This window comes from Balaenoptera borealis (genome assembly GCF_965194805.1).
Source record: "Balaenoptera borealis genome assembly, chromosome: 19".
NCBI classification, from domain to species: domain Eukaryota; kingdom Metazoa; phylum Chordata; class Mammalia; order Artiodactyla; family Balaenopteridae; genus Balaenoptera; species Balaenoptera borealis.
In genome coordinates, this window is record NC_138878.1 from 13,666,676 (window position 1) to 13,682,133 (window position 15,458).

Here is a 15,458-nt window from a genome sequence, read left to right on the forward strand (position 1 = left end):
GGGGCGCGGGTTCGATCCCTGGTCAGGGAACTAAGATCCTGCATGCCACACAGTGCGGCCAAAAAAAAAAAAGAAAAAACCAAAGGAATACTTATTTAACAGATATGTTGAAGGAGTAGGATTCATAGGGCATAGCCATAAGTAAATTTATTTATTACTCTTTAAATCACAAAACAATCTCAGTTTGATAATTATCTGCTGAATGAATACATTTTACTATTGTGGGTGCTGGGGACATAACAGGGGAAAAACTAACAAACCCTCTGCCCTCAGTGGAGTTTATATATCAAAATGGTGACATGAGGGCTTCCCTGGTGGCACAGTGGTTAAGAATCCGCCTGCCATTGCAGGGGACACGGGTTCGAGCCCTGGTCCGGGAAGATCCCACATGTTGTGGAACAACTAAGCCCATGAGCCCCAACTACTGAGCCTGAGCTCTAGAGCCCGCAAGCCACAACTACTGAAGCCCACGCGCCTAGAGCTTGTGCTCCACAACAAGAGAAGCCACCGCAACTAGAGAAAGCCCGCACGCAGCAACGAAGACCCAACGCAGCCATAAATACATACATACATACATACATACATACATAAATAAATAAATTAAAATGGTGACATGATATAGCATAACATGATAAAATACAGAATGAGTAATATGAAGGAAAATAAAGCAGGGTACAGGCTTGGAGGGGAACAGGGTAGGTGATCTGAGTTATGAATAGGATAGTCAAGGAAGGACTCACTGAGGAGGGAACATATGAGCAAAGACCCCACAAGGGTTCAGGAGCAAGGTGTGGAAACCTCCTGCGGAAGGAGCATTCCCAGCTTAGCAACAGCCAGTACAAGTCCCGGTAATGCAAGAATGCAGGCCTGTTTCAGAACAGGAGAGTCTGCAGGCCCACATGATAAGAGCCAAAGTTTCCACTTCGAAGGTAAGATTGCTCCAACCCTTTCCCCACCACTGCGGCACACTGGAGGTAGCTGCTTGCCTGCAAGGGGTACCTTGGCCTACATTTTGGACTCACCTCCTCCCTTACTTACTAGGTGCTGGGATAGAAGCCATTTCTGACTCCCTTCATCATTGAAGTGGGGCAGGAGGAAGGACAGGGAAGACGCAAGCCCAAAGGTTCTTACTAGACTAGTAGAGTCATAACCTGACTTCACACTCTCTGGGCCTACCAGATTTTAAAGGGGATGATCTTCCTCAATAGGTCCTTTTGAGGGTTCTTTGGATACCCGGCCCCCCAATACAACCAATGATGGCTTCTCTCGTACAGATCCCTTGACCAGGCTAATGCGTGCCATTCTAGCAGGTGACCACTCCCTCCTCAGACCTGAAGGAATCTGGTGGTCCACTGACAGCCCACCCTCCAGTGATGTCTGTTTGCCCCTCCAGGTGGCCCCACTGGACATATTCTAAGAGAATCCACTCACCTACCCAATGGCTCCTGCTCTCTCTCAACCCATCTGGGTCACATACTAACAAACCCAAAGAGTACACAATGATTCCAACACATGAGTTAGGCGCTTTGCTCTATCACCAAAGCAGCTGGCAGCCTATCTTTCGTCCTCGAGACTTCCTGGTTAAAAGGCAGGACACCAGTGCACTATGTCCCCCTTTCTGCAGGGGACCCATATCAGGCTCTCTTGGGTCCTTTTGAAACCTCTTTCACTAGGCTTGAGGAAAGAGGCAGAAACCTCCCCTAGTACCATTTGGGGTGGTGGCAGGGATTCATGGCACAACAGCTCTCTTCAACAACCCAACCTATATAGCTTTGATGAGGATCAAGTCTTTTCATAGTTATGGAACCACTTACATCTTTGTCTGATGTCTCACTTTAGTATGTCATAGCTACTGAATCTTGGTGAGTCAGCTAGAAACTTCCAAGTTATACTCATGAATCACTTATCCCAAAACTGCATCACACTTTCCTTACTGAACACACCACCACATCTTGAATACTGTTCAGGATAGTTTGAGCTTTAGTTGTTTAAATTTAAATTTATATTTAAAATACTAAAAATTTTAAACGTTTTTACAATCAATATTAAATTTACTACCATATTTTGTCAGTGTCTGCACTCATCATCTATTTATCTCATGCCTTCCCTTTAAATTTACCTTCCTTTGTTGTTTTCTTTCTTCTTTTTTCTTTGTTTTTTGGAGGGGTGTTGCTTTTTATTTTTTATTTTTTTAAATGAAATTCATGCCCACTCTTTTTTATTCATTTATTTATTTTTGGCTGCATTGGGTCTTCATTGCTGCGCGCAGGCTTTCCTTAGTTGTGATGAGCGGGGGCTGCTCTTCGTTGTGGTGTGCAGGCTTCTCATCACAGTGGCTTCTCTTGTTGCGGAGCACAGGCTCTAGGTGCGCGGGCTTCAGTGGTTGTGGCACACGGGCTTAGTTGCTCCACGGCATGTGGGATCTTCCCGGACCAGGGCTTGAATCTGTGTTCCCTGCGATAGCAGGCAGATTCTTAACCACTGTGCCACCAGGGAAGCCCAAGGGATGTTGTTCTTTAGATATACATTTTTAGTAGTCCTTTCAGTGAGGATATATGCCAGCTCATTAAGTCTTTTTTTTTTTTTTTTTACTTATTTTTTGGCTGCACTGGGTCTTCCTTGCTGCGTGCGGGCTTTCTCTAGTTGCGGTGAGTGGTGGCTACTCTTCATTGCAGTGCACAGGCTTCTCATTGAGGTGTCTTCTCTTGTTGTGGAGCATGGGCTCTAGGTGCGCAGGTTTCAGTAGTTGCAGCATGCAGGCTCAGTAGTTGCAGCATGCGGGCCCTAGAGCACACGGGCTTCAGTAGTTGCGGTGCATGGGTTCAGTAGTTGCGGTGCATAGGCTCTAGGGCACACGGGCTTCAGTAGTTATAGTGCGTAAGCTCAGTAGTGGTGGCTCACGGCCTCTGGAGCGCAGGCTCAGTAGTTGTGGCGCACGGGCTTAGTTGCTCCGCAGCATGTGGGATCTTCCCAGACCAGGGATCGAACCCGTGTCCCCTGCAATGGCAGGCGGATTCTTAACCACTGTGCCACCAGGGAAGTACCAGTCTTTTTTTCTTTTTTTGGTTGCACCGCGGCAGTGAAAGCACCCAGTCCTAACCACTGGACCACCAGGGAACTCCCTCATTGGGCTTTATATGTCTGAAAATGTCCTATTTTGCCTTGACTCTTGTAAAGTAATTCAGTTGGATATAGAATACAGGTTGACATTTATTTTCTCTCAGCAATTTTGCAAATAGTCTTCTACACATATTGTTGATGAAAAGAAAGCTGTTGTCAGCCTGTCAATTCTTTGCAGGTAATCTTTTCTCTCTGGAAGCTTCTGTGATTTGCTCCTTCATGTTCTGCAATGTGTCTACGTGTCAACTTATTTTTATTTATCCTGTTCAGTACCCAGTGTCTTTTCAATCTGAACACTCATGTCTGTCTTTATTTCTAGAAAAATCTCAACCGTTATTTCTTCAGATATTGCTTATCCATTCTCCTTTACTCTCTTCTCTGGGACTGCTATTAGATGTATACCGGACCCTCCCTTATGGGCTACCTTATACGTTTTATCTGTGAAATTCTTCAGTACGTGCGTTGGTTCATTACATTCAGCTGTGACATAGTGGCTTAAAAACACAGCATCAGTCCAGGAGTGCTACAGCAGCTCCGCCCTGCCACCAGGGGCCCAGGCGCCTCCTGCGTTCCAGAAGGCCACACTCAGCAAATGCTTGCAGTTTCCAGCCACCATATGACTGCTCCATCTCCAACACCAAGAGACTGTGTTCCATAAAGGAAGGAAACACAGGGCAAAGGGTCAAGCCACCCACGTCTCTCCCACTTTAAAGGCCTTTCCCAAAAGTCCCACCTGCAAACTTCTGTTTATATTTATTAGCCACCACTAGCTACAAGGGAGGCTGGGGAGTTTTTGATCTTGGTCCCATCACCACCCTGAACAAAATTCTATTCTATTAGTGAGGGAAGAGAGAGAATGGACAAGAATTACGTAAATGGGAGGTTTGTTTTTCTTTCTCTTTCTTGCTGTTTCCCACTTCCTCTCCGCCAATCCTCCAACCTTGTCCTTACTCTCACCTTCTCCCTTTGGAGAAATTTCACTTACTTTCTTCATTATCCTTCAGCCCCCAAGACCAGAACCAGGTCTCATATTGGCAGTGGTGGGTTCCTGCTCCACGGATGATACTGGAGTGACACACATTCATTTATTAGGCCAGTTGGGGCTTGTTCATTTCCTAGTCACAGGGCATACAACTGGGTCCACCCATCTGTTTAGAACCATAGCCAGGAACAAGCCTTGGTTCCAGTCAGTGGTTTACAGAAGTTTTTGGTTTGGGTTTTTGTTTGTTTTTTTCCAGCTTTTTATCAGGAGCTAAGAATACCACTCATTTCCTAGCTTCAAGCAATAAGCTTGGGCCAGGTCCCCCATCATAACCAGAGTACTTTTAGACCCAAATACTTATAGGAGCTAAACCCCTAGGCTGCCACCTTTCAGACCCAGAGCCCAGTAGGCCCTCACCACTTACATTTCTATTCCACATTCCTAAGTCCAGCTATGTCCTTTCATAAGTTTATTTTTTAAATATATGTATTTTGTCTATATTGCTGTGTATCTGGATCAAACTGGCTATCTCAAAGCATGATTCACAAAGTCATTTTGTCTGGAAGTTCCCTTAAATTCAGATTGTTTTATGATCTTCAAGATTCAAAATAAAGGAAATAAAATTATGTATAACTTCCTATAAACATTAACATTATCTGTTTTCCAGTCATCTATCTCTGTTTAAAGAACTGGAACTGCCTTTCCTTGTGGTGGCCCCCAAGCTTTCCTATGATGGGGAATTCTCTAGTGCAGAAGCAAGAAATGGCAGGTTTCTCTGGCTGCTGGGTAGGAGCTTATGACCACCCCAGACTCTGAATTTCAGTCTAAAGGGGGAAAAAGAGAAACAGGAAAGAATCTATTTTGGAGGGGATGCTAACAGCTACTTCTAGTTTACAAAGGCAGCTTCTAGTGGTAGCATCCTCTGTCTACCCTTGGTGGTACCAATGAGAGAGCATTTAGTACCTAGCAGTGGAGGCAGGGGTTTCTCCAACAGACGGGTCCTGCAGCAGAATTTGGGGCATGGATAGTCTTTGGACCTCCCAGGGAGTCTGTGATGTACATGAACTTGCTTTATGCTTAAATTAGCCTGAGTGGTTTTGTTTAAACCTAAGAACACAAAAACTTTGTGATGTAATCTTTAATAATGCTCATATTGGCTTATTTGAAAAGATGTGAAAAAAGCTCTGAAAAGCATATGTGATATTTTTTTAATTAAGATGATCAAAGGAAGAATAATTCATCTTTGTGGGTCTTACCTTTCCCCCAACCAGAGGCAAAATGTGCATCTTTCCAGTCTGACAATCCTTCACTGAGGAAACGATGAGGCAGGTGCCACAGAGAACAACCAGGCGTTCAGCCCACTTATGCAGCTGGGTCTTTCCCTTTCGTACATTATAGATGCCAGACAGAAGGATTCGATCCAGATGATCCATCTGGCACGGTTTTTCTGAAAAGCAAAGAGTACTTCAAAAGCCACCATTAAAGTAGCATAAAAATAATGAAAGGGAAAAAGAAAGTATTACATGTTAACATTCAGCAGCCCGAATACAGATTTAAGTAACCAAGCAATATAAGTATTACAAAATAAGCTCTCAGTCTTAAAATGTTGTCCATCCCTAAGTTATATAATGGGAGCACTACGAATTTTGGTCTAGAGAACAACATGTTATTTTGGATGCCATTGTTAATCCTTCCAACAGTCATATCTCCCATGTACACAAAGAAAGACAGAACGACAGAGTGGTTAAGATCATGGACGTGGGAGTCAGACACTCAAACCTGAGTTTGAATCTTGGTTCTGCCACTCACTTTGTTTCCTTGAACTACATAATCTCACTGACCTTGACTTTCCTCATTTATAGAGTTTGGATCTTAATACTATCTACCTTCAGAGGGTTCTTATAAAAAATTAAGATAATGAATGTAAAATACTAAGCATAGTTTTAGATACAAAACAAGTATGGAATAAGTGACAGCCACTATTGTTGTGTTTAGTCTATTCTAGAATGAAGAAATGACCAACTAGTCCTGTACACAATCCTCCATCATTCTGCTCTTTGTGAAGAAAAGCTTTCAGCTGATATTTCAGTCAACTATCCCAATCATGGTGGCAGAAGCAATACATGCATGCAAGAGCTTCTCTATTTCTTGCCACCCTTTAGAAATCTTTATATGACTGAGGTGTAGTGAACAAAACAGAGCATTATGATAGAAGAGATGTTCTTGGTTAAAGCACTACTAGAAACAGACAGTAACTCTACACAGAAATGAACAGGAGCAGCAACAGTATGAGGCTGTGCAAACAGCAATAAATGGGGAACTGAGAAAACTGGGTTGTACTCAGTATTATTACATAATTGATGATGGAACCCTGGGCATTGCTTTGCCCTATTAACTATGTTTTTCCCATATAAAGAAATAAAGAAATGGGCTAGCTTACTTCAAAGCTTTTAAAACTTTGTATGTTAACACCAGATGTATGGAAGAGTCATTTCTCTTTCTATTCTAGGCTAATCCTTTCATCGCTTTTCTAAATTCCACCTTCCTTGGGGAGTTTGGTTCTTCATTCTTCTCACTCTTCAACTCCACCCTCCCTATTGTTTCTATCAAAGCTACAAAAACACTCAAGTTTTCTCCCATTCCTTCTCATTCTCAACAGAATTCCTTTAGTTGATGCATTCTCCAATTCCTATGTGCCCAAGAATTATCTAAGAATTAGTTTAAAATGCAGAACGCCAAGACCTATCCACAGAGAGTCTAATTCAGAGGGTCTGGGATGGAACATAGGAAAATGTATTTTTAACAAGTATCCCAAGTAATTTAAACGCAGATGGCCCATAAACCATATTTTAAGAAACTATAAGTTTAACCTTTTGAGGCTCTTTTCTTCTCGTTTGTGCTTCTATATTAGCTATCTCTGTTACCTCACCTTTTATTTACTCAATTTACTTCAATCTGGCTTCCACTTCCCCAAAACTACACTATTCATATGTTGATAAGGGCTTTCAAATTTCTATCTCCTGCCCCAATCTTCCCTTAGTTCTGATCTTATACATCCAACTGCCTGCTAGACATGTCCAACAGATGTCCCCATTCACCTCAAATTTACAGATTCATAGACTCATAGACATAGAAAACAAACTTACGGTTGCCAAAGGGGAAAAGGGCGGGGGGGATAAATTTGGAATTTGGTGTTAACAGATACAGACCACTATATATAAAATAGATAAACAACAAGGACCTACTGTATAGCAAAGGGAACTATATTCAGTATCTTATAAGAATCTGTAGTGGAAAAGTATCTGAGGGGAGTTCCCTGGTGGTCCAGTGGTTAGGATTTGGCTCTTTCACTGCCATGGCCAGCGTTCATTCCCTGGTCAAGGAACTGAGATCCCACAAGCCACATGGCACGGCACCCCCCCACACACACAAAATAAGTATCTGAAAAAGAATACACACACACACACACACATAAAACTGAATCACTTTGCTGTAAACCTGAAACACTGTAAATCAACTATACTTCAACAAAAAAATAAAATTAAAAAAAATTTTACAGATTCAAAACCAGTATCAGAATGAAAAGTAAAACTATCTCTATTTGAAAATAATATGATCTTGTGTATAGAAAATTACCTTCCTAGGTAAGTCACACCAAAAAAATACTATTATACCTAATAAATGAGTTCAGAAAGGTTGCAGGATACAAGATTTTTAAAACATCAGTTGTATTTCTATGCACTAGAAATAAACAATTCAAAAGTGAAATTAAGAAATCAATTGCATTTATAATAGCATCAAAAAGAATAAAATGAAAATAGTACAAAACTTGTATACTGAAACTATAAAACATAGTTGTAAGAAATTATAAAAGACATAAATGAATGGAAAGACAGCCAGTGTCCCTGGGAACAAAGACTTAATATTGTTAAGATGGCAAAACCCCCCAAATTGATTTACAGATTTAATGCAATCCCTATCAAAATTCTAGATAACTTCATGACAGAAACTGACAAACTGATCCAAAAATTCCCATAGAATGCAATGGACTCAGAACAGCTTGAACAGTTGAAAAACAGTCTTTTCAACTCAAAACAATCTTGAAAGAGAAAAACAAAATTGGAGGACTCATATTTCCCAATTTCAAGACTTACTACAAAGTAAGGAGCTGGCATATAAAGTGCAGTTCTGATATAAGGATAGACATAAAGCAATAGAATAGAATTGAGAGTTCACCAAAAAACCCCTACTTTATGGACAACTGATTTTTGACAAGGGTGCCAAGATAATTCGATGGGGAAGGAATAGTCTTGTCAACAAATGGTGCTGGGAATTCTGGATATCCACATGCTAAAGAAAGAAGTTGAATCCCTAACCTCACACCACATACAAAAATTAATTCAAAATGGATTATAGACCTAAATGTAAGAACTAAAACTATAAAACTTTAAAAGAAAAGATAGGAATAAATCTTGTGAATTTAGACTAGGCAATGGTTTCTTAGATATTGACATAAAAAGCACAAGTGGCGAAAAAGAAAATACAGATAAACTGGACTTTGAAAATAAAAGTCTGTGTGCTTCAACAGACACCATCAAGAAAGTGAAAAGAAGACTCACAAAACAGGAGAGAATATTTGCAAATCATATACCTAATAAGAGACTTGCATCCAAAATAAAGAACTATTACAATTCAGCAATAAAAAGACAAATAATCCCATTAAAAATTGGGCAAAGGATTTGAACAGGTATTTCCCCAAAGAAGATATACAAAAGACCAACAAGCACATGAAAAGATGCTCAACCTCATTAGTTATTAGATAAATGTAAATGAAAACTACGAGATACCAGTTTACACGCACTAGGATGACTATAATCAAAAAAGACAAACAATAACAAGTGTTGGCAGGAATGTAAAGAAATTAGAACCCTTCATGGTTGGGGGGATTATGAAATGGTGCAGTCACTTTGGAAATCAGTCTGACAGTTCCTTAAAGCTTAAACATAGCGTCACCATATAATCCAGCAATTCTACTCCTACATCTACATCCAAGAGAACTGAAAACATATGTCCACACAAACACTTGTACATGAATGTTCACAGTAGCATTATTCATAATAGCCAAAAAGAGGAAACAACACAAATGTCCATCAACTGATGAGTGGATAAACAAAATGTGGTATATGCATACAATGGAATATTATTCAGCCATGAAAAGAAATTAAGTACTGATACATGCTACAAAATGGGTGAACCTTAAAACATTATGCTGAGTACAAGAAGCCGCCACAGATAGCCAAGTATGTATGATTCCATTTGTATCAATTGTTCAGAATAGGCAAATCTATACAGACAGAATGTAGATTCATGGTTGCCAGGTGTTGTGGGAGTGGGAAATAAGGAATGACTGCTAACAGATATGGGGGTCTCATTTTACAGTGATAAACATGTTCTAAAATTGGATAGCGGTGATGGTTGCACAACTCTCTGAATATACTAAAAAGCACTGAATTGTACACTTTTAAAGGGTGAATTTTATGGTATGTGAATTATATCTCAATGAAGCTGGGTTTTTTTTAATCTCATCATTTTCCCCAAACTTGCTATTGCATTTATATTCCCCATCCTGGTTAACAGCATGATATACTACAAAGTTAGCTACATCAAATAAAAATGGGACTTCATTATAGCTTCTCATGTTTCCAAATTGTCTAATAGTCTCTTTTGAAGTTTACGTGAAACAGATGTTATATCAATCGATGTACAATTCTTTGAGTCTCTCTTTCCTTGGCCTTATTTCTTTATATTTTATCACCGGGAAAACTCCTAAATCTATCCATCACCACTCTCAGAAAGGAACATTCAATTTGGGGGGGATAAGTTATTTATACATGAAATAACATGCTGTTTATTATTATTTTTGGAGGGTTTGCTAGATATTCAGAGTGCCTCAAGTCTCTGATCTTCTGAAAGTGGTAAAAAACAGAATGAGGAAGTTCTAACAAACGTTTGGAATGTCTAAGAGTTCTAATTAAAAAACAGACTTATAATCACGAAAGCTAAGGTTCTAAGTGGAAAATTAGGGATAATTTTAATTTCCCTATATATTTATACTTTGAAATGTTCTATAAAGAAAATGGATTGCTTTTATAATTTAAAAAAAAAGTTTCTAAAAAAAAAAGGATCAAGGACAACCCTGTAGCAATGAATACGTCTATTGCCCATAGTACAGTCTCTAAATACCATTTTTCACTAAAATGAACCAGGAGTCCTTAGAAAAATAATCTATTCCTGGTGTGAGTCAGAGGATGAAAAGATCAAGAACTTAATGGAAAATCTAGAATGCTATCAAAGACAGTAGTTGGGTCATGTTGGAAGGACATAGAAAGCAACCTGAAAGAGCTCCCCCCAGCTGAGATGGGACAAATTGAGCATCAGAAAGAAAAATGGGTGCAAATGAATTGAAACAAATATAAATAAGCCCATGAGCTCATGATGATACTCAAAACAGACAATAAAAAATGAAGTCACACAGACAGATTGTGAATATAAACTGAAAGGCAAAGCAATATAGCTTCTAGAAAAGAATAAAGGGAAAGACTGTTAAATTGGACTATATCAAAATGAAATACCTCTTCTTTTTTTTTTTTAAGTGTAACTTTTTTTTTTTTAATTTATTTATTTATGTATTTATTTTTGGCTGTGTTGGGTCTTCGTTTCTGTGTGAGGGCTTTCTCCAGTTGCGGCGAGCGGGGGCCACTCTTCATCGCGGTGCGCGGGTCTCTCACTATCGCAGCCTCTCTTGTTGCGGAGCACAGGCTCCAGACATGCAGGCTCAGTAGTTGTGGCTCACGGGCTTAGCTGCTCCGCGGCATGTGGGATCTTCCCAGACCAGGGCTCGAACCCGTGTCCCCTGCATTGGCAGGCAGATTCTTAACCACTGCGCCACCAGGGAAGCCCTGAAATACTTCTTTTAATCAAAAGATGCCACTAAGGTTCTGGTTCTGAGTTACACAGAGAAAGCCCACTCTACCCTCTCTCTCCCACTGAATTCACCTATAAAACCTGGACAGAATATCTGGAGCACTGGTGAACCCCAAGCAGGCTAAACTCAACGAAATTCAAGCCCAGACACTTCATAATCAAACTGCTGAAAATTAAAGACAAAGGAAAAATCTTTAAAGAAGCCAGAGAAAGATGAAGCACTATTTATACAGGAACAATGGCTCAAATGACTTTATAAAGGGTGTGCAGGAGCTCTCTGTACTATCATTCCAACTGCTCTGAAAATCTAAAGCTAGTTCAAAATAAAAAGTTAAACAGACAAATAAATAAATACTGGCTGATACATTTTGGGGTAAAAATGAAACATTTACTTACATTTAAAGAGTAAAACAGGAAACCTCAAAACAAATTTCAAACTCGCAATAGCCACCCCCCCACCCAACACAAGAACACACTCTGTGATTTGAAGTATTTCAGTAGAAAATCTTGTGAAGCAGTGGTGGCTAAGCAATCCCACAATCTGGTTTCGTGACCCTGAACAAGTTCCTTATTTTTAGGCCTTAGTTTCCCAAGTTTAAGACCAAGGAGTTGGATTAGATGATCCCTAGTCTTTCCCAGTTCTCACATTTTATGGATCCCTCTTATTCTTCTAAACTGTTTCTCCATCAACTATATGGTAGAGTACCTTACAGGTTAAGAAGATGAGATTTAGGGTTTCCCTGGTGGCACAGTGGTTAAGAATCTGCCTGCCAATGCAGGGGACACGGGTTCGAGCCCTGGTCCGGGAAGATCCCACATGCCGTGGAGCAACTAAGCCCGTGCACCACAACTACCGAGCCTGCACTCCAGAGCCCGTGAGCCACAACTAAAGAAGCCTGCCCACCTAGAGCCCGTACTCCGCAACAAGAGAAGCCACCGCAGTGAGAAGCCCGCGCACTGCAACAAAGAGTAGCCTCTGCTCGTCACAACTGGAGAAAGCCTGCGGGCAGCAACAAAGACCCAACTCAGCCAAAAATTAATTAATTAATTAATTAATTTAAAAAAAAAAAAAAAAAAGAAGAGATTTAGAACCAGTTAAGACCTCTCCAGAGTAATAATATCTACCTACACGGCTGTAAGGATTAAATGAGAAAAGGTACATAGAGTGCTCAGCACCTTAGTACATGCTCAGCACATAGTAAGGGTATAAAACAAATGCTAGTTGTTATAATGAAAGTTCTGCCTTAAGCCTCCTTCTTTTCCTATATTTAAGTATTATTTTCAAGATAATCTTAACAACTTCCACGGATTTAACACTCCCATGTACCTGACTCCCAGATTTGTATTTCCAAAGCTCCTAGTTTCACACTTCCAACTACCTGCCAGACATCTCCAACTGGATGTCTACCACCATTTACGATTAAACATGCCTGAAACCAAGTCATCACCATCCCTGCAAACCAGATCCTTCTCACAACTCAAGTCCTGTCAGTCTCCCAAAGCCACCCAGCCTCAAAACCTCAGAGCCGGCTTTGCCTCTTAGGTTCTCTTCCTCAACTCCTTTTTTCAATCAACCATCAACACTTACTGACTATTCCTTCAAAAAGTCTCTACACGAATGATTCCTTCCCATTCCCTAGTTCAGATCCCTACTAATTCATGCCTGAATTATTATTCACTCTGGTGCCAGATTCATCTTTCTCAGGCGCACTTGGATCCCATCACTTCCTGCTACCATCTGTCAAATGAAGGCTAAACTCCTGATATTGTACTCAAGGCCCAAAACAATCTGGACTCAAATTTTCTCTGTGTGTGATTCACAGAACATGCACTGAAATTCCTAATACCCCACCTCTGTCCTCCTTTTCCATTCTGATTATTGAAATTCTGTCGATTTTTAAAGAACCAACCCAAATACTACTTCTTCAGAAAGATTTCTTTGATTCTAGAGATCTCCCTGATTTTTCAGAGATGAAAAGTGAATGGGAACTTCCTGATCGACTATCAGAATCTATCATATAGGTATACTAAAAATAGTGTTGGTATTAGCATAAGACAAAGACATCAATGTAATAGGATAGAGTCCAAAAATAGACCCCCGCCTGTATAGGAACTTAATAATAATAAAGGTGATGCTTCAAATCAGCAGGAAAAGGATGAGCTATTTCATAAGTATTGTTGGAACAACTGGCTATCAACAGAGAAAAAAGGAAGTTAGATCCCTACCTCATATCACATTCTAAAAATATAAAAGTACTAGAAGAAAATATAGAGTATGTTTATGAGCTAGGATAGGGAAGGAATGTAAAGGTATTAAAGGAAAAGACTGGCTAAATCTGATTAAATAAAACTTCTGCACAATAAAAAACTACGTAAAACTACAAAACAAGTTACAGGCTGGAAAAAAAATGTGTCACAAATACAGTATACAGAGGATGTATATTCAGAATATATACAAAAGTCCTTCTGATCAATATGAAAAAGGATAAACAACAGAAATATCCAGGGTTAATTCAAAGGAGAAGAAAACTTAAAGATCAATGTAAATATGACACAATATTCAACCATACTAGTAATCAGGTAAACAAAATCAAAACAATGAGACCAACATTTAATCCATTAGATTAGTAAAAGTTTTAAATGCTAATAATATTAAAAGGTGATATTGTGAGCAAAGGGGTACTCTGATATACTGATGGGATATACTTTTGTTTTGCAGTAGTAACTATTAGTATTTTAAATGAGAATAAATATCCTATGACCCAATAACTTCATGTTTAGAGATTTACTCTGAAGAAACACAGGTGCAGGGACTTCCCTGGTGGCACAGTGGTTAAGAATCTGCCTGCCAATGCAGGGGCCATGGGTTCGAGCCCTGGTCTGGGAAGACCCCACATGCCGTGGAGCAACGAAGCCCGTGCGCCACAACTACTGAGCCTGCGCTCTAGAGCCTGCAAGCCACAATGACTGAGCCCACGAGCCACAACTATTGAAGCCCACGTGCCTAGAGCCCATGCTCCTCAACAAGAGAAGTCACTGCAATGAGAAGCCTGCGCACTGCAACAAAGAGTAGCCCCTGCTCACCGCAACTAGAGAAAGCCTGTGCGCAGCAATGAAGACCCTATGCAGCCAAAAATAAATAAATTTAAAAAAATAAATAAAATTAAAATTCCAATTACATCATTTAAAAAAAAAAGAAACACAGGTGCACAAAGATGCAATTTTACTACAGTGTTATTTGTAATAGTCCATCACTAGGGAAATTGTTATATAAACTATAATACATACATGACATCCAATAGTACGCAACAAAGAAATGCATATAGAAGATAGTTAAGAGAAGTCCTCCAAAACACTGTTGGGAGAAAAAAAGCATGAAGACCAACACCAAATGACAGCATTTATGTAAACAAAATATATTTCTGCAAATACACATTAGATAGGAATAAAAGTTAGAAAATTCTCAACAGGTATATACCAAATTGATTGTTACATCATAATTATCACATTACATATCACTGCTTAATAGATAACCACTATCTGTATATACTTGTATTAACTCAAACATTCTACTTGTAGGAATCACTTCCTCCCTCTACCCTAGAGGTCAGCCATTCTCTTCACTTTTATAATAATCATTTCCTTGTTTTCTTTATGTTTCTGCTATTCATGTGTTAGTTATAGCATTTTTAACTACTGTAACAAAAAGAATATACTGGCCCAAACACAAGAGAAATGTAATTCTCTGCTAGGGTGGGCAGTCTGGGTTACCAGGGGTCAACTCTGTCGAGAAACTCCTGCTGATGGTGGCTCTGCCATTTTCAACATATGACTTCAATATTGCTCTTGATGACTGCCTTCCTACCCTACAGAAGAGGAAAAGAGCAAGAAGTATGCATGGGAGGCTTTAGGAGCCAGGTATAAAAGTGGCACACAACAATTCCACTCCATACCACTGAAGAAAATTTTGTCACAGGTGCACACCAAACTGCACAAAAGACTGAGAAACAAGATGTAGCTGGGCAGTCATGTGCCCACCTCTAAGTCTTATTACGGAAGAAGGAAAGAGCAGCTTTGGATGGACAGAGAGTGGTACTGTCACACATCTCTAAACAATATGGCTGAGTTTTGCCTGTTTTCGAACTTTAAATGAATGGAAACATACTATATATGCAATTGTTTTGTATTTGGTTTCTTTTTTTTTATTTTTTTGTATTTGGTTTCTTTTGTTTGTGTTTATGCTCCTTGGATGAAACTGTCTCAAACAACGTGTACAGAGAATACCAGACAGAAAGAAATGCTCAGGCTGGGTGCTATGCTACCTGAGCTATTCAGCCCCAGAACTACAACTTCACTAGCAAATCACACCTTC

The 15,458-nt window shown here is 39.8% G+C and overlaps 1 protein-coding gene across 3 annotated transcripts in view; it reads right to left on the bottom strand.

The window, feature by feature from the left end:
* Nucleotides 1-15,458, bottom strand: part of PHLPP2 (PH domain and leucine rich repeat protein phosphatase 2) — a 77,162-nt gene that overhangs the window by 36,266 nt on the left and 25,438 nt on the right. For all 3 annotated transcript variants that reach the window (XM_082369778.1, XM_082369777.1, XM_082369776.1), the window contains exon 4: nucleotides 5,359-5,549. In XM_082369778.1, coding sequence (XP_082225904.1) covers nucleotides 5,359-5,549 — 191 coding nt within the window. The remainder of the gene's footprint in view (nucleotides 1-5,358; nucleotides 5,550-15,458) is intronic.